At 36.1% G+C, this 16,456-nt stretch overlaps 1 protein-coding gene across 3 annotated transcripts in view; it reads left to right on the plus strand.

Annotated features, from left to right (window-relative positions):
- GMF (Glia maturation factor) overlaps positions 1–16,456 on the plus strand; it is an 87,598-nt gene that overhangs the window by 13,819 nt on the left and 57,323 nt on the right. For all 3 annotated transcript variants that reach the window (XM_081744430.1, XM_081744432.1, XM_081744433.1), the window contains exon 2: positions 13,614–13,713. In XM_081744430.1, coding sequence (XP_081600556.1) covers positions 13,614–13,713 — 100 coding nt within the window. The remainder of the gene's footprint in view (positions 1–13,613; positions 13,714–16,456) is intronic.

Raw genomic sequence — 16,456 nt, forward strand, 5'->3', positions numbered from 1 at the left:
CCCTCTGATTGCATTTCCTAATCATTTTTTTTACTTTATCTCAGAAAAAATAGCGTTATTTTTTATACTAACATAAAGGCCCAAGGAGTGCCTCTGGGGCTCCTATTGAAGTATGTACTTTTCTAATTATTTGATACGGTTCATTGTTTATTACCATTGACAAATGATTTCATAGCAAAGTAGTGACTAGACTTTCCTGTTCATGACGGAAAATACAAATGGTCGCGGTGAGTCCAGGTAGATTGTATATGCAGCAGGGAGCCTCAGAGGCACCCCTGGGCCTTTTAAGGGTAAAATTAGCGTGAGCGTTGTCGGGTTAAAGTGAAACGATAAAATACACCCAAGGCCCGATCCTCATATATATGTTGAAAATTTGATCGAGATTGGTTGGGTGGTTCAAAAGTTATTAGGTTTTATTAGTTTTTATTTATACGTCCCCTTCCCCTAGGATCTACCGTTAAAGTGAAATTACAGAAATGTTTCCAGATCAAAACCTCATGTATCTTTGAAAATTTGATTGAGATCGGTTGGATGGTTCAAGAGATATTAACTTACAAAAATAGTCACTTTCAGTCTTATATAAATTGATTTATATATATATCTTCCCCTCCTTCTCCTCCGCCCCTACGTTGCTCCGTCAAATTTAAATCATAAAAACAACCCCAGGCCTGAACGTCATCTACGTTGAAAATTTGGTCAAGATCGGTCGAGTGGTTCAGGAGTTATTCAGTTTTATCTATTTTTTACACCCTTTCCCCCGCCCCTCAGTTCTACCATCAAAGTGAATAGCCTAAAACCAGCCCAGCCTTGAACCTCATTCATGTTACAAATTTGATTAAGATCGGTCGGGCGGTTCAGGAGATTTAGAGTCACAAACATAGTGATTTTCAATTTTATATATATAGATTAATAATTCAGTTTATTAATATTTTTTGATAAGAAAATAATAGTGAAGTTGGAAACACTGAATGTTTGGAATTAACGTTCAATACAGCAAAGAGTTCTCTCTGAGATTAAACAAGTATATTTCCGGTGTTACGTATATGTTTAAAACTGATGACCAAAGGATTCAAGTATTTCTGAGAACAGTTATCAAGTGAAGCTGCTGATTCAGCTTTGACAACGAGTCCAGAGAACAAAACATTCAAAAGCAAGCTCTCATTGTGCTTGTATAGTGATGTAAAAATAATTCGCGTACATACAAATTATCTATGTATGTATGTATTTATGATTCAATAGCAGAGCAAAGATGAAGCTCTTATGAATGTTTGAAAGTTTTAATTTTTATTTAATGGCGTCAATTATTCACTTCGCTGGGTTAAAATAAAATTAGTACAGTAATATGTTCCGTTAGTCGGTCACTTTTTACTATTACTGGAGCACTGTCTGATATCGGTCATTTTCTATCATTTTTATGTATCTCTCTCCCTCCCTTTCCCCAAGTTGCGAGGCTGAATTTAGATTTAAATGGCATCTGGAATGTCACTGTTCATCTCGTCGACTCGGAAAGCTAATTGGCACTAATATCGGTCATTTCTACCCCCCCTCCCCCAAGTTACAGGGCTGAATTTGGATTTAAATGGCATTGGAAGTGTCACTGTTCATCTCAGCGACCCCGAAAACTATGGATTCGACACTAATATTTGTCATTTTTGATCTCTTTTATGTTATCTCCCCTTCTACCCCTCACCTAATCTGCACCGTCAAAGTGAAATAATAAAATCCATCCCAATCCTCATCTATGTGGAAAATTTGATCGAGATCGGTCGGGTGGTTCCAGAGTTATTAACTCACAAACGTAGTCACGTGTTGGTATATGGTAGTGACTCTGTGTAGTACTGAACATTGTTGCTGCCTCTGAGGTACTGACTGCTACTATCTGCCTCAAAATTGATTTTAACGTAATTATTAAATGCTTCATGATATTTAAATTCTAAGATTTCGCAACGCACGGAAATAAACACAAAATAAATACAATCTGTTGCTAATTATTTCGATGCATAGTATATATTGTCGCGGCACACTGATTGGGAACCAGTGCTCTACGTTACATAAAAACACTTAATTGGCGGTTCTTTTCTAATTCACGTAATTTATGCATGTACTTTATGGTATATTACCGATATATATTTATCCGGTAATTTAAGGGTGTATCAGTTGTAGAATCTCTTGTATTTGTGTATGCTACATTCTTTTAAAGAATAATACAGAGCGGGGTCGCAGTATAGATTTGAAGTATTATGGTAATGATGTGCAGAACTCTGATTCCCGAGTAATTTGCCATCAAATTTAGAGTTTTGACTTGATGAACTCAAGAAATTTCACTAAAATGCAATCGATGAAACTGATGCGATCGTGACTAAACTCGGCTAAGTTGTAGATTTTGACCCGATAATTATGAATCTTATTGTCGACAGACATTCAGTGAATCAGTTAGGGTGTATGAAATGAAATGAAATCTTGAAGTTTTATGTCCCACGGTTATGCCGGCTAGGCTGAAGGAGTCGGTGATGATGAGAAATGAATGGAATGAAGAAAGTGGGAGGAAACGGGAGAACCCCGAGAAAACCCACGCACACGGTGTTTCGTCACCACAAAGATCACTTGGCGCGAGCTGGGTTGAACCAGGGATTCCACGCACGAGAGGTGAACGCTCTACCACTGAGCCACCGCGGCCCTAGTTAGGGTATAGAACATATGTAAAGTATGAATGAAGTCCATCCAAACTATGAAAAGACATTGTACTCAAGTTAACTCGCAATTGTTTGTGAAGACTGTCCAACAAAATGCATTTTCAGCTTGTTTTCTAATTCAGAAAGAGTAGTCCTTTGCACGTGGGAATATTGTTAATGTTGAATATTGTTTTGTTTCATTATGTGCTCAAGATAGAATTTTTCTCGGTTGCATTAAAGTTACTTGTTTGTTGTACTTTGTTGTATCGTTATATAGTGTGGACAAGTTTCTTTATGCTGTGCCGACATTTTTCTAAATTATTGATTCGACCAAAGCAAGTTCAAGAAAGTTCCAGGTAAACTTGAAGCTATATTCACGAAACGCCCGGAAGCACAGTGGCTCAGAAATAAAGCGCTTACCTCTTGTGCCTGGGGTCCCAGGTTCGATCCCCGACCAATTAAGTTTGCGATGGACATCATGATGTCCGTGGGTTCTCTCGGAGTACTCCCGTTTCCTCCCACTTTTCATTTCACCAATTGTTTCATCATCGTTCACTTGCTTTAATCATCGTCTCCTTAAGCCGAAGGGTCATAACTGTAGGACGTTAGACTGAACATTTTTATTTTTTATTCTTACTGCGTAGATTTTCTTTAAAAGTGTCTGTTCGTTCGGGAAACAAAATGTCAAGAACTACTTGATGAATGAGCACCAAAAACTGTGCTGCCCGGTTGGCATACAAGTAGTGGATTAGGCGATTTTTTTAAGTGCCCTCGCTACCAAAATTTCAAACTGGCGATACGCTACTTTTTGGACCACCGTAAACTGGGGATACTTGGAAAACTGACATTTTTTTTGTGTTATACTAGCTGAACCTCCGCTCTGTACACAGCGCATCATCACATATAAGCATGAATCTCCTTGTTATTCCTCACATCTGTACATGTCCCTTTGCAGACACAAGTGAAAGACGTCTTGATAAAAATCGACAAGAGATACCGTAAACGGAAGATTATTTTGATTACTTTTTCAATATCTCTCACCGTCTGCAAGATTTGAGCCTAGTTCCGGTTTGAGTTTTTAATTCATGTATGATCAGTGTTTTCTTTCTTCTTGCATGCAGTATGTAATCAGGACCGTCATTTCAGATTTTGCTTCGGGGGGCAAGACCCCTTAATATAAGTAAATTTTCACATTTTTAACTGATTTACTACTATTCTATTGATAAAATAGATATAAATCTCAAACTAAGGGGGGCATTTGCCCCTCCCTGCCCCCCTAAATGACGACCCTGTATGTAATAAGCAAATACATACACTAACTAACTCTATGGCCTATGGAACCCGAAGGTTCAATGCCGCGTTCACAAAAGCTCTCCACTGACTTCTATCCTTAGCTAACTGTATCCAGTTTCTACTTTGTATTCCTATTTCTGCGAGATTCATCTTAATATTGGCCTCCCATCTGCGCCTAGGTCTTCCTAATGGTCGTTTCCCGGTGGTCTTCCAGTTAAGATTTTGAGAGCGTTCCTTCTTTCTTCCATTCTGGCTACATGACCTGCCCACCTGAGTCTCCTAGATTTGATGACCCTAACAATGTTGGGTAAATCGTATAAATTATGTAGTTCCTTGTTACGAAGTTTCCGCCATTCCCTATTCCCGTTTCTCTTGGGTCCGAATATTCGTCTCAGGATCTTGTGCTCAAATACTTTCAATCTATGTTCTTCCTTCCGAGTAAGTGACCATGTTTCGCAGCTATACAAAACAACAGGCATGATTATCGTTTTATATATTTTAAAATAAGCTAATACATTACACATACAATCAGTTATGTCAGTGATATATGGTGTTCATTGGGCAAAATACGAAAACAATAAAGATTCAGCTTAGACTGGAGAGAAATGGTTATCCTTCGTTTTTCGTTATAATTTTGCCATGAAACACACGCCTGAGAGGTATACAACCCCTTTTTACAATTATGTGGTGTTGGAATGTATAAGGGTAGGATATGATGATTTCGTTTTTTTTTTTTTTGTTTTTTTAATTTCAACACTTCCAGTGTACCCGTAAAAATGTAATAAAGAAATAGTGGCCCGTGTTTTTTTAAATATTCAGTTAAAACTGAACAATCTACGCAAAATTTGCAAATGATCAGTGAAAATTTCATCTTTCTAGAGCCTTCACTGTCGAAAGGATTGGTCACAAACATATAAACGTCCACAAACGTATAGTTTAGAAAAACTCCAAAGATGACAGCACAATTCATTTGCATTTATTTTACAGAAGGAGGCTTTGAACAATAATTTAAAATCATAAACTTTATGAAAAAGATCTCTTTAAATAATTTATTTAAAGTACACATACTTTAAATATATTTGTCTTTGTTATAAACGTGAAATCACAAATAACCGTAAATCAAAGGTTTGAAATCAAAAGTTAGAGGTCGGAGCTCAGGCACTTTTATTGCCATTGTAGCATTTTAATAGATAGACTAGCCTTTGGCTAGCTGAGGGCTCCGCCCCCAGGCCCCCAAGTCTGCTCGGCCTACAGCCTCACATTTCTTATCTATCAGCCTTTGCATCAACAGTGAATTTCGTGAACTTACTCTTCATATTTCCTGAATCTGCCCATCCGGGGCTTCGCCCCCCCCACACACTTTCTTTGCTCGGCCTACGGCCTCGCACCTCTTGAACCCATAATTCTATCGTTTCTTTTCCTATTTCAACTATCTAAAAAAAAAATTAGATTTTGTATCCTAAGAAAATGCCCATTTAAATAGCATGGGAATTTCTTCATCCCCCTTTAGACCCCTAAAAAATAAAAATATTCACTTTGGCAATTTTCCTGTCGGTTAGTCCCGGAAGGCTACAATCATGCCAAATTTCGTCATTCTAATCCTGCCGGAAGTGCCTAAACATTTTAGGGTGTAGAAGACGTCCCATATAAATAACACGGGAAAGATTTTTCAGTTCTCCATAAAACCACTCGACGATTGGAAATTTTTATTTCTGATAGTTCACTTAGATAACGCTAACAAAAACGTACAAGCATACCGAATTTCAAGTTTTTATTCCAATTCTAAGTACCTAAAACATGAGATTATAGGTCCAAAAAAAAAATCCATTTAAATAACATGGGGAAATTCTTCATTCGCTCTTTAGACCCCCTAAAAATTAAAAGTATTCACTTTTGGTAATTTTCCTGTGGGTTAGTTCCGGAAAGCTACAATCATGCCGAATTTAATCATTGTAGCCCTACAAGAAGTGCTCAATAATTTATGTCAGCTCATGTAGTTTTATATATAGTTAGGATGGTATAGTAATGAGAGAACTACGACATACGTTTTCTTCCAGACCATTGAAAAGTAGGCACCTAAAAAAAAACAATATGGATGGTCATAAGTGCTATTTCTTATTTATAGACTGGTCTAAAAATTCTCATAGCAATTGATTCTTTTCTTGTGTTTTCTGAATTTTCTATAAATTGTCCCTGTGTTTCCGTAATGAAAAGTGATTTTTACCTGGTTGTGCTAAATATCATTGCTTTCAGAAGTTTCCTAACCTACCTACAACCGCAGAGAACAAGTTGTTTTCCTTATGACTTTGCAGCAAAGAATTTTATTATTTGCATTATTATTACCATCAACAGAGTACCATATGGTATTTTTGCAAAGAGTTAAGGTAAATCTAAACTTGTAAAAATATTACCAGGTAATTTTGTAAACCAATGTAAGGCAATTACTGATCTGATACATACATAAATTTCATAAAATTATGTAGAGCATGTTTTAGTCTCAAAAAAGTCTCAAGAGCTTATGCGTGTCTTGGCATTTGCCAAAATTTCCCTTGCATTGTTTGAAAAACTACCGTTTATAAAAGCATATTGCAAAAAGTTTTTTTTAAAATAGTGATTCTGTAGGCCTTCAGGAAGACAAATTTACCACTGTAGTTAGTTTAGATTGGTTCAACAACTTATTGTTTTTAACTAAAAGGTTGTGCAAAAAATAAGTCTTTTTTATTTATTTATTTAAAACAGCCTAAGAATACATTACTATGAAAGAAACATAGGTATGTTGCATATCAATCTTCTCAGGAAAATATGATCTTGCAAATTGTTCTTTTCAAATAGTCCCATCTTTCACATAGCTCTTACTACTATGAAAAGAAATATATTTTTCAAGTAGCCCCGCATTTGGGGCTACTTGAAAACAGCACATTTTGGTTCCTGGGAGACTTCAGTCTCAGTAAAATTTTGTGATGACTGCAGGAGAAAGTTAACATGTACTAACAATACAAGAAGAAAAATTAATTGCAATAAATAACAGGGTTAGTATAAAAATAAGAAAAAAAACTTTCCAAGTAACCTCAGTTTACGGTACTTTTAATTATTTGTAAGCTGTAATTCGTAAGAATGCCCTACTTTATTTTCATATATTAAATCACAAATTATTTGTTTTATATAATAAAAGTTTTGTTAAGTATTCTATTCATAATGAATAATAGTTTTAGTAAAACTAATATTTTCGTTATTAGTTTAATTATTATTTTTGTACTTTTTAATATCCAGATCTGACAATACTATATTTTTGTTCAGTTTTCGCTGTTGTAGTATCACAGGCCGTGTTGCTGTCTCAGTTAATACAAAGGCCTAATAATTGTACGCAGCTGTGTAAACGTAAACATCACAAGTTTAGTTGTTTCTGTATTATCTATATTAACATAACGAGTAAGTGCAATTGCAATTAAAGCTTCCAAAATTCATGCTTCCCGCATAAAAGAAAATTAGCAACTGAATTAAAGAAGTGAGGAATAACAGTGAATTAACATACTGTAAACGTTGTAAACTGTATTTTAGAGCCCACAAGACTGACTTAAGCAAGCATATCTCCTTAGAAAATCAGAAACGTTGCCCATTTTATACAGGATGCCCCAAAAGTAGGTATACAGTACCGTACTGACCAGCTCATTGCATTTTATGTAATTTCTTATTTTTATCCATGAGGTGGACTTAGTTTCTTTATTATTTGTTCTTAATGCGTTTTTACTTATATCTTAAGTTCGGACCAGCCGAAGCAAATAAACCCATAAACCAGAATGTTATACTTCATGAATGAAATGGGGTATACCTACTTTTGGGCCGCCCTGTATTATTATCGTCTGCCCAGCTTGTTGCATACTGCAGTTCTACTACTTCTGACATGATATGGAATTTGCTCTAACACCACCTGACTGTTGCCAACTCCAGTTGTTTCCATTAAACATGGTTAGTAAAAACGTATAGCTTCAAAATATGTTTTGGGCTGTAACTAGTTCAAATTCATTACTTTTGGACCACAACCTCGCTACTTTTTTTATCTTCAGATCTGGCAACACTGGTCAAAAAGTTCTTTGATAGAGGCTTTATCAGAATCGGAAATGGTAGAAATAAATCATTTTTTGGTTTTTCTGTTGATCGCTATAGAGGAAAAGCGGTAATAGAAAGCGAGAGGACGTTTTCTGCAATCGATAAAGCGTCTCAAGAAGATGTTTTATCTCCATTCTTAACTCTGTTGAAACCGGAAGTGATAGAAATCCACTTGAACTTCCGGTACCAATATTGATCTACACAGAGCAAAAACGATAAGAGAGATCATGTTGCTTTTTCTTTCGAAATCGATTTAGCATTCTAAGAATAGAAATATTCTTTTCTAACTCCCTATTCAAACAGAAATCTACCACTTCCGGTTTTAACAGTGATTGCTGCAGAATAAAAATAGTAATAGGTAATAATAAACGATTTACTGCAATCAATTAAGCGTCCCAAGAATACATTGTGTCTTCATATTAATATCTCTGCTGAAGCCGGAAGTGGCAAAAAAAATCAACCAGTTTCGGTTTTAACGGTGATCGTTGTAAAGTAAAAGCGGTAATAGATAGCGAGGGAAAAGTTATTTTCTGCAATCAATTAAGCATCTGAAGAATGTATTCAGTCTGCTCCGATATCCTAACTATACATGGTGGCCAAAAGTAGGTATACATCCCTGCATTGATCAAATATAAAATTCTAGTTTATGGGTTTATTTGCTTCGGCTCTTCCGAGCTTAGGATGTAAGCAAAAATACATTAAGAACAAATAATTAAGAAACTAAGTCTACCAGATGGGTAAGAATAAGAAATGATATAAAATGCAGTACAGTACTGTATACCTACTTTTGGGCCACCCTGTATATAAAACTCATGAACTGTCATAAATTAAAGGGGTACTTCCGGTTGACGTGGACAGTTGAAATTTGGCATGATTGTAGCTTTTCGGGATTAACCGACAGAAAAATTGCCGAAAGTGAATATTTTTAATTTTTTTGGGTGTCTAAACGGGAGACGAAGAATTCCCCATGTTATTTAAATGGATTTTTTTTTTTGGACCTATAATCTCATGTTTTAGGTACTTGAAATCGGAATAAAAACTTGAAATTCGGTACGCTTGTACGCTTTCGTTAGCGTTATCTAATTAAATCACTAAAAATAAAAATTTGCAACTTTAGAGTGGTTTTATGGGGAAGTTAAAAATATTTCCCATATTATTTATATGGGGAAACCTTTTAGCAACTTCAAATTATTGGGTACTTCCTGTAGAGCTACAATGATTAAATTTGACATGATTGTAGCCTTTCGAGACTAACCCACAGGAAATTTGCCGAAAGTGTATATTTTTAGTTTTTAAGGGGTCTACTTGGGGGATGAAGAAATTCCCCATGTTATTTCAATGGGCCTCTTTCTGGACTTATCATATTTTAAGTACTTGGAATTGTAGTAAAAACTTGAAATTTCGTATGCTTGTACGTTTTCGTTAGCGTTAACTAAGCAAATCACCCAAACTTAAGAAAATCCAACTGTAGAGTGGTTTTATGTGGAACTAAGACATCACCCCCTGTTATTTATTTGGGACATCTTCTACACCCCAAAAAGTTTAGGCGCTTCCAGAAGGATTAAAATGATTAAATTTGACATGATTGTAGCCTTTCGAGACTAAACCACAGAAAATTTTCCGAAAGTGAATATTTTTAGTTTTTAAGGGGTCTAAATGGAGGATGAAAAAATTCCCATGTTATTTAAATGGGCGTTTTTTTGAGATCGAAAATCTTTTCTTTCATATAGTTGAAATACGAAAAGAAACGTGAAATTTGGTAGAATTGTGGCTATAAGAGGTGCGAGGCTGTAGGCCGAGCGAAGGTGGCGGGTGTGCGGGCGAAATCCACAGCTGGGCAAATTCAGGAAATATAAAGAGCAACTGCACGAAATTCACTATTAATGCAAAGGCTAATACGTAAGAGATGCGAGGCCGCAGGCGGAGCAAACGCGGGGGTCGAAGCCCCCAGCTAGCCAAAAGCTAGTCTCTACTAAAACCAGAAGCAGTAGATAACTACTACCATTTTCGGTTTCAATACTAATTGAGAAATTAACACTTTATACAAACCAAACTTTTTCACGTGGTGAACTGCTATTTTTTTATGCATTGATTGCTTTAAGCTGTATAATTACCTTAAAATTAATTCTTTTTGTAATTTTTTAATACAAAGTATAGTGAAAGCCGGTAGTAAATAAATACAATAAACTGTGAAAAAAATCACACTTCGAGCTTGAGGTTCATATTATGTACACACTATGATGACCTGTTTACTGTAATGATTATATTAGTAAAGTTTGTAGTATATATTATTTAAGAAATTTGTTCTTTATGATCAATAGTATCTGGTATATAAGCAGCAATTTATGTCGTAACTTTGAGGTAAGTTTTTCTTGACCCCATGGGCGGATATATATATATAACACTTTAACTCTCGAGGGCACAAATTACGCCCACACTACGTACGTTAATCAGCACTATGTCCGTACAGTATGCTTCTGTCCGTTATGATTTAAATTAACGGTTGTACAGTCAGCAACAAAAGCTTTTTTTTTTTCGTTTGATGAAGTTAGTTTCGTAAATAACTTCAGTGTGGAAGGACAGTTTGAGTACCGTACTATTTTCAGTAAATTAAAAAGAATGTAATTTTTTGTACGTTCCGGCCTTGAAACTTGGTGAAACTGTGTACACACTACGAGTACTCCCAAAGTAAATTATACCAAAGGAAAATAACTTTTTTCGCTGACCGTACATGTGCGCTAGACGAGTATCTTACTTATGGCTCCCACTACTTATCACCATCTACTCCCTTAGATCCAAGTTGATCAGCGAGTATACCAAAGAATGGGATTTACGGATGGTCCTTTTGTTGGGATGGCACGTTTTCAGTAGTTTTGACACGTTGGGTTGTCTAGTAATTTTAATCTATGAACATAAGGCAAACATTTTTATATATTATGGTCCTTTATCTTTGCAACTATTTCTGTAAATGCGTAATATAGGTATAGTTTCTTGTAGTGGAGACGTAATGAAGTTACCGGTGGGGACACTTGGTCGAAGAAGTGTAAAAGCTTTCTTAGCCAGCCATCCTGATCCTGAGTGAGGATTTCCTCATTCATACTAGACAAATGCAGAGATGGTACCTAATATACGGGTCCCAGGCCGCTTTCTTTCTTTCCTTTCCTCGGACATCATCCCTCATACGTGCCTGGCCAACATGACCATACGTGCCGAAAGCCCAGAAATCTAATTCCTAATCCTAATTCTAGTGACGGGCTAACATGGCTATAGATGCCGAAAGCCCAGAAATCTAAATCCTAATCCTAGTGACGGGCTAACATGGCCATAGATGCCGAAAGCCCAGAAATCTAAATCCTAATCCTAGTGACGGCTAACATGGCCATAGATGCCGAAAGCCCAGAAATCTAATTCCTAATCCTAATCCTAGTGACGGGCTAACATGGCCATAAATGCCGAAAGCCCAGAAATCTAATTCCTAATCCTAATGACGAGCTAACATGACCATAGGTGCGGAAGGCCCAGAAATCTAGTTCCTAATCCTAATAACGGGCTAACATGGCCATAGGTGCCGAAAGCCCAGAAATCTAATTCCTAATCCTAGTGACGGGCTAACATGACCATAGGTGCCGAAGGCCCAGAAATCTAATTCTTAATCCTAATCCTAGTGACGGGCTAACATGACCATAGGTGCCGAAAGCCCAGAAATCTATTTCCTAATCCTAATCCTAGTGACGGGCTAACATGGCCATAGGTGCCGAAAGCCCAGAAATCTAAATCATAATCCTAGTGACGGGCTAACATGGCCATAGGTGCCGAAAGCCCAGAAATCTAATTCCTAATCCTAGTAACTGGCTAACATTCCCATAGGTGCCGAAAGCCCAGAAATCTATTTCCTAATTCCAAGAATAAAGTTACCTGATTGTAGATTGGTATTTATAGACATGGACTCTTTCCAAAAAGTTGTATTTTTTTTTCGACATAAAATTATAGTACGTTTAGTTCCTCGATAAAAATGCTACTAATAGAATTTCATACGAAACTACATTTTTACAAAGAAGAAGAGGACAAAATATCCGAAAATGTCTGTCTTACGTTCATAGATTAAAACCGCTACGCACCTCAACGTGTCCGTAAGTAATAAAATCCAGCCGTCCTCAAGGGTAGAACACCATCTGTAAGCCCCGTCCTGTTTCACATTTGTCGATCAAAGTGCACTGTGCGACCTTAGAGTTAAACAATATATCAATTGATTTCCACGTCCTCCAGCAGGATTGCCTGGTTTAAACCATCTGTTAAAAAAAAAAAAAGAAAAAAAGAAAAAAAAAAGAAAAAGAAACTGGTTTAAATCAAAAAACGAAAAATGTTCGTAAAAGTGTAAAATCTTGATGAACACACATTTGTGGGTTATCACCTTTCACTCCCGTTTATTATTCGTATTATATCCAGACCTAAATTTCCTATTCATTACTCAGAGATTATACTACAAAAGAATTTTTTTTATAACTTTATGAATATTTCTTTTGTAATTTTTTTTATAGTTAGTTGTTATTGTTATACAATTGCAATCAAAGTAGAATTCTAAATATTGTTTCGTTTTAATAATGTTTACTATTAATAAAATACATCGAAATGCCGTACTTTTTTGGGAGGGGGGGAGGGTCACACAAACCCTACGAGATTGAAATCAGAAGTAACTTTGGTATCTATTTATGTATAAATGGGTCAGAGCCAAAGTGGACTCAAATAATTTGTATCTTTATTCACTTTTCTTACTGTTATACAAAGTAAGTCCTTGTATATCTTTAACTTGAACTAATAAAAGTCGTAGTGAACCAACATAGACTAAATTAGTTACTCTGTACTTTGCAGTACTTTGAGATTGTCCATATGTAATTCTGTATAATGGTTTCACTTGTGCAACTCTTTATCCTTTTGTCCTTCTGAAATGACTCTTGACAATTATATTAACAAGTATGTAAAGATCAGTACAACGTATTTTTATCAGGAGTCCGTGGGTGAGTCGGCAGACGTATCGCGTTTGTGGCCAATTAGTCCCGGTTTCAAGTTCAAATGAAGGGCAATTTCTCTCGGAAGTAAGCCGAAAAGCGGTTTTTATTCCGCTTTAAGCTTATGTGACCCCTTCATGTATAATTCGGTTGTTGCATAATAATAGTAAGGCGAAATAAACTTATTTCTGTCTATATTAAATATAAATACATAGAGCAAATTATTTAAACCAAAGAAAGAAAAGGTTTAAACAAAAAAAAAAAATAAATAAATAAAAAATTTAAACCCAAACAGCTTTTTTTTTTTTTTGTTTTTTCAATAAAAAAACCATGGTTTTGCCAACACTGACTGTTTGCCAACCCTGTCCTCCAGTCAGTGTAAAAGAACAATTGGAAATTTATCGAAGCTTGGGTACTTTTTACCATTAACTTGAGTGGTAGTTCTTTATAAAGAATTCCGTTTAAAAAAAAAAAAAAGAAAGAAAAACTGATCAAACAAACATTATAAGTTTTTGCTTATTTTTTTCTTTTACAGTCATCATATAATGTGAAAATCTGTGACATAGAAGATGATGTCAAGGATGAGTTGAGAAAATTCCGATTTAGGAGGGATCAAACGAATGCTGCTCTCATTAGTAAGTATTCATTAGACTGATTGAGAATTTAGTTTCTACTAAAACCAAAGAGGGAGAGAAGCTACAATCTAAATAATATTAATTATGTTGGATCATCCAGGTGTATCTGCCTCAATATCTCAGATTTTCATGAAACGTGGTGTATAGCAACTATCGTGAAACCAAATAACGTTTTCTTTTATTCTTCACCTTTTAATCGATTTTCCCTGAAAACATCAAGCATATTTATTTATATCCTACGATTTCAACCGAACTCAGCCGATCGGAATCAAACTTAGCATGATGATATATCTTCATCTGCTATATAAAGTTGTAAAACATGGTGGTGTGGAGGACTGCCTGCAGATCTGCATACTTTGCTTAGAGACGATGCTCAGATGATCGTCAAAGTTTTCTCTTTTCTACAACATGCCCAAGACTTGACTGTCTTGTGAGAGCTTTTCCCGTTTTATTTTTCTGTGTGTTTCTGTGTTTGCACTTTTCTTACTTCTATGTAATTTTTTCGTACGTGGAATGAAACTATTTGCTCTGATCTAGGCTGCACTCTGCATTTATCTTTTTCTGGGATGTTGGTTTTTTAAAATTCTTTTTCTTTCTGGTTTTCATGTATCACTGACGGTGCAATTGACCTCGCTGTTGATGCGCCCAGCTCTACCCTTTCAATCAGTAAATCAACCAAACTCGACTTCGCATTGGTAATTCACACTTAACATATCGAATTTGCGCGAATATAGGCCGCACCTTTTTCCTAAATTTTGACATGAAAAATCATGTTTCGCCCTGTAATCGAGATTTTTTTCCCCTCAGATAATAAATCGTCAATATCAAAATGAAGCGTACATTTATCTTCTGGTTTGAAATTAATATCATTACAAGTTACAGCAGAGTTAAGAAGAAAATAGCAGAAAAACTTACCTTAATCGCAAAAATTGCCACCTTCATTGGGTACCGGTAACACCTTACACTGGCACAAAATTCACTTGTACATCTAATATTTTATTAACAGGAATACGTATCTTTCTTATACACTATATATAATACTAGCAGCGTTCACCCCGCTTCGCTGCGGTCACCCCGGAACGCAATAAACTTTGTTACTTAGATAATTTTTACTTTTTCGCTTTCAAGTGATATGATAAAAACCATAGAAGATTGCAGTAAATGTTAACATTATATCGCCTGTCATTTATGTTAACCCGCCCCACTTCGCTGCGGTCACCCCCGAACGCAATAAACTTTGTTACTTAGATAATTTTTACTTTTTCGCTTTCAAGTGATATGATAAAAACCATTATAACGCCTGTCATGTATGTTAACCCGCCGAGTGACACGGTCATGCGGGTTGCATATAAATACGTTTATTTTTATACCTATGATGAACTAACAAAGGATTTGTACGTAATGGACACCTGAATGGTCAATTATCTCAAGACACTGGTAATTGAAAATTAAAGTGATATGATAAAAACCATCTAGGGTCCAAATCCTAATAACCCCCCAAAAATAAAAGAAATTGGTTCAGCCGTATTAGCGTGATGAGCGGACAAAGGATTTGTACGTTCTCTTTTATATATATAGATATACAGTATATTTATGTACAGTATATAATCTTGAAAAAAGAAAAGCAACTTTTCGCAAAACTGTCAGCTTGTTTGTACCCAACCAAATCAAGCACAATTACTTTCCACATCTCAGCATCACCACCGTTTCATTGTTAACCCTCGCTAGACGATCTAGAATGCTGCTCAGAGTCATTATCACAAAGGAGGTGATTTTCAGCCCCATCAAGATTATTGGAAATTCCTGTAACAAAAAATAAATAAATAAATAAACCTTTCCATGATAAGTTCTTCCGATATTACCGCCAAGCAGCCAAAATCCAACGACACACTTCTGACACAGATGTGCGTTGCAAACTGTCTCGTGGTGTCGAAGTTGCTTTGTTCATGGTGTAATTTCTATAGAATTTTCTTACACTAGCTTTGAATGGATGACTGATACGCACTTCCAAAGCTACAACACACAGCTTTCTTGTAAATTTATCAGTACGATTTATATTCGATATTTGCTTTCTTCTATAATGTCGTATCAGAAGTTTATTTGTGGTCCATATTTGCACACGGCTTGTATTCGCGCAAATACGGTATTGATTTATACTTCGTGGCGAAGACCTACCATTGTGTACGGCTTGTGGAGCTAAACAAAATACTCAGCACCTGCTTGTGGATTGTCCTCCTCATGTCCAGCTTCGAGCTGAGTGTGCCATACAAGCAGATTTACCAACACTGTTCGGAGATGATCACCGAATGATCTCTCAAGGTTTTTTACTTCTTCGTCACCTCCATTGCCTACCTGCATTGTGATTGTCCTAGTGTTTCCACTTAACCCTTTTCTTGCTCCCCCCCTATGTGTTTGTCCCCTGTCTGTTGTTCCTAAAAGCATTTTTCGTGTCCAATTCAGTTAGGAATCCCGACAAGTATTTGAATTATTTTATTTTTCATACTAACTTGGGTCTTTATACTACATGAACTCCCGGTGGGAGAGTACTGCTACAGTGGTACGAATGACACTCCAAACTTCAGTTCTCGTCTTATATCGCTTTGCTCGTGACAAGACGCAAAATACAGAGCAATCAGTCAGTTGATAGCCTACTTGGGTGGTTGTTTGAGAATTTTAACTAGATTGTGCCTCGAAGAGTGAGCTGAAATAAGGGAAATGTGTCCAGCACATAACTAGTCGCATA

The sequence above is a fragment of the Thermobia domestica genome, chromosome 17 (assembly GCF_964235325.1).
Source record: "Thermobia domestica chromosome 17, izTheDome1.hap1.1, whole genome shotgun sequence".
Taxonomy (NCBI): domain Eukaryota; kingdom Metazoa; phylum Arthropoda; class Insecta; order Zygentoma; family Lepismatidae; genus Thermobia; species Thermobia domestica.